At 41.1% G+C, this 3,898-nt stretch overlaps 1 protein-coding gene across 1 annotated transcript; it reads left to right on the top strand.

The window, feature by feature from the left end:
- Window positions 1-772: 772 nt before the first annotated feature.
- On the top strand, window positions 773-2,775 carry LOC130825353 (protein MAIN-LIKE 1-like). Its single transcript, XM_057690521.1, has 3 exons — window positions 773-2,104; window positions 2,188-2,608; window positions 2,701-2,775. Exons 1-2 carry the CDS (start codon window positions 1,664-1,666, stop codon window positions 2,353-2,355), a joined length of 609 nt encoding a protein of 202 aa, XP_057546504.1. The 5' UTR covers window positions 773-1,663; the 3' UTR covers window positions 2,356-2,608; window positions 2,701-2,775.
- The last annotated feature ends 1,123 nt before the right edge of the window (window positions 2,776-3,898 follow it).

Genomic DNA, 3,898 nt, shown 5'->3' with positions numbered 1-3,898 from the left:
ACACTCAGTGCTGAACCTGCACTCAAAGAATAAGTGTGTGGTGCTTTCTGTTCCTGTCTCGCATAGGCAGCAAGAGGTGTCCTCAGTAAGGTGCATCTTAGCCAAGCGGTCTCTTGTTTGCATACGGTTTCTGGCCCCAAGCCACATAATAAATTGGTGCTTCGGGAGGATCGCTCTATTCCATATTGCCTTATCCCACCTGATCGCAGTAGCTGCCGGTCTAATGCCATTGTACACTTCTTTGATTGAGTACTCTCTAGCATATATATCAATCCCAGCTTCTATTAGGGTGTTTTTGATCTTGCAGAAGCTCTTCCAAACCCAGCTGCAAATTTGGGTGGGACAATTATTATTATTATTATTACTATTATTATTATTATTATTATTATTATTATTATTATTATTATTATTATTATTATTATTATTAGTATAAGTATTATTATTATTATTATGATTATTGTTAATTTAGAAAATTAATTACAATAATAATAATAATAATAATAATAACAATAATAATAATAATAATAATAATAATAATAATAATAATAATAATAATAATAATAATAATAATAATAATAATAATAATAATTAATATTTTGTTAACTTATACTTGTTGATAATGATTAGTTAAATATTGTTCTTGTTAAATTATATTTGTTTATAATGAGTAGTTTAATATGTTAATTAATTATTGTCTTTTGTTCATGTGGTAATTTAACGTAACGTTTGAATATTTATTTTTATTAATAATAGTTAATTAAATTATCAAAATTGTAGTAAATGGCTGGTACTCACGGGTAAGGAAAGCGTTTTTTAGAAACTTGTTGAGTGGGATTAGTTCTAGGCCTACCCTGCTCAGAGGGGACCCTCATGAGAGGGGGGTAATGGGTTCTACTAGGAGGGCTAGGCATGAAGAGGCTGCCAGACACAGTGAGGCCCAACGGTCGAGTATGCTGCACCAAGTGCGCACTCGGTTTGATGATCAGGCAAGCAGCTTCTAGAGTAGTTGGGGGGTTTCTAGTGATGATGTTGAGTACCAAGGCACTGTTCTTCGCTCAGTAGACTGGGCTGTTGTCCGGGGACCCGACGGTAAATTCGCACGTGCCGGCCCTAGTTCTTCTGAGCGTACCGGACATAGTCACGTTGATAATGAGTCGCCACGGGGGAGCAGGCGCTCACAGTCCGCTGGAACGGACTGGTTGGTCACATCGCCCCAGCCCGGGGGGCCCACAGATACGCGCTTGATACGCAGCTATGGCGAGCACATAGCTAAACTTATTTTTGACGGCTCTGAGCATACGCCTTCGGTTCTGGAGTGTCAAAGTAAAAAGAAGCCGTTGGAGGCGATTATTGGACTGCGGGATATGTCTAATCCGCTTTATGATGTTCTACCTGCCACTCCCCTCGGCCGGCTACCCTACATTATGCACCAGCACATTGACTGTACTTTGATATCGGCCTTCGTGGAGAGGTGGCAGCCGGATACGAACACCTTCCACATGCCATGGGGGGAGATGACGATTATGTTGCACGACGTGCAATGTATATTGGGCATAGGTATTGAAGGTCACTACCGACTAAACTTGCTGAGGGGGAGTGGAAGCTCGCTGTTGCTGGTCTGTTCGTGGAGCCCATGGCCGAGCTATGATGGAAAGGGATATTCATGGCAGGTTGCATCAACGTTGCTGAAGTTATGCAGTTGGGCCATCGGTCCCAGGCTATGGATACCCAGTCGACAGCCTATTACATGGCTATTGTTGGCTCTACACTGCTGGCGGATAAGACCAAAATCGGCATGCGACCTCACCTGATACTAACCGTCAACGTCGATCAGGATGAGATCGCCTGGGGTGCGGTGACGCTGGCCCACATGTATCGGCAACTGGGAATGGCGTCTAGGGTTGGTTGCAAGACCATTGCTGGTTGCCTGACATTGCTTCAGACATGGATTTACGAGTACTTTCCGGCTTTCTGCCCTCATCCTCGCCAAACAGATGTGCCTAATAAGACTAGGGCGGAGATGTGGTCCATGCCCAAGCCAGGTTGTGAGATCAACAGGTTGAGGGACTGCAGGAGTATATTAGACTGCATGATGGAAACTTGGGTAATATACATCATATCACACTTTGTTATTCATGTTATTTTAATTTTAGATTATTTTTATGTGTTAACTTTGCTTGTATGCAGGTGGAATGGACTTCGTACATGACTTCTCCAAGGGCATTGCTAAATGAGCACCCATGCACCACCTACATCGAGGGTATCACTTGCTTTGATATCATCGAGGTGCATTTGCCGAAGAGGACAGTGCGACAGGTCGGCTTTGTGCAGGCTATTCCCCCCCCCCCCCTATGAGACCAACCCAAGCCCTATGACCGGCACACGATACCTATTCCGTGACCTTTGCTTCTCCGCCTATTTACACGGAGGCATGGAGTAGGTTCCCCTATTGTTCCCGCCTTAGTGATCAGGCACTTCGTTGGGCATCTGTTTCATCAAAGGCTGATCCTAGTTACGTTGACTAGTTCAGAGTGTGCTCTCACCCATAGTCCTCCCCGGCGAAGAACCGAGTGCCAGTTTTGGTGCAGCTGAAAGCAGAGCGGAATACGTTAGTTTTTTTAATTTATTTGTTTTCTCTTATGTCTTTGTGTTATTTAGATGCTGTTTAAAATCTTGTTCACAACCTCTTTTTTTTTTCAGTTTCTAAATGAATGGCCGAGTCGATTCGCTCCATTGGTGAGACTGCCTCCTGTTGCGGAAATGACCCCCCGGGAAAGACATGCTTTAGATGTATACGTTGGTGATGTTAGAGATTTATTTGCCGAATGGCAAGCTTTTAAGGGGCATGGCCCTTAAAAGACTATTGGTTTTGTATTGAAAACTAATTTACATTTATGCTTTTATTTATTTACATCAATGCTTTTTTACATTATATTTAAGTTAGTTTACAACAATGCTTTTATTAATTGACATCATTACTTTACATATTGAATTTCATCCACGTATTTAATCTCATCTACATGTGTAGTTAAACTAAATAATGATTTACAAAATGTGTTACACTTTGGACTATCTAAAATTGAATCCTATGTACATGTGTAGTTAAACTAAATAATGATTTACACAATGTGTTACACTATGGACTATCTAAATTTACAGCATCTTCAGCGGTGTTATTACGTTGTGGTGGTCGTGGCCCGTATAGTCTATTCCAAAGCAAAATCCGCTACTAAAATGTGTTTCTATACGTCTACAAGAATTGTCAACTGCTTCTATCTATGATTGCTGGACTGGTAGCAGTAGAGATGAATCATCGTTCATTAATAGTTGAACAAAATGATTTCTATTCATCCAACATATATGTATAACTTTATTTACACTATGCACACCCGCTGCTTTCCTTAACGGAAGAATTAAACAGTTGTAGATCGGATTTCCGACAGCAGAACCATAATAAGCAATTGCAATGTTAAGAAACATTGCTGTAGAGTACAATGTCATTGGTGCATCCATCCAGTGAATATAAGAAGCAGGTCCATTGCTGTGTGAACCAATTCTGAATATAGCATTGTCTAACGTCTGCTCCGATAGATACACAAGTAGGTATTGCTCTCTGTTCATTTGCATTTCCATACACATTGCAAGTCTTAAAAGTGGCCATGCCTCCTCGCTCCCAACTCTGTCGCAGCACTATCTCTAAATCCATAGTTACCATCACCTATGACATCAATCCAATCAAACAAGTAAAGAGGGAGAATGTGCGGGATGTGATTGGGCCATGGAAACAGTGAAAAATCACGATGTAACACCCCAGAATTTTCGACCTCTTAACGAAACCAAAACCGTAAAGGACGAGAGGAAATTTGGGTGTTACATAAAAGAAAAAGGAAAAGAACTT

The sequence above is a fragment of the Amaranthus tricolor genome, chromosome 10 (assembly GCF_026212465.1).
Source record: "Amaranthus tricolor cultivar Red isolate AtriRed21 chromosome 10, ASM2621246v1, whole genome shotgun sequence".
Classification (NCBI taxonomy): domain Eukaryota; kingdom Viridiplantae; phylum Streptophyta; class Magnoliopsida; order Caryophyllales; family Amaranthaceae; genus Amaranthus; species Amaranthus tricolor.
Note: the sequence above shows the minus strand (reverse complement) of the source record. Positions and strands in the feature narration are given on the sequence as shown.

Coding starts and splice junctions, on each gene's coding strand:
- LOC130825353 (XM_057690521.1), top strand. CDS start 1,664: ATGGCAGGTTGCATCAACGTTGCTGAAGTTATGCAGTTGGGCCATCGG. Junction 2,105..2,187: donor ACTGCATGATGGAAACTTGG/GTAATATACATC, acceptor GCTTGTATGCAG/GTGGAATGGACTTCGTACAT.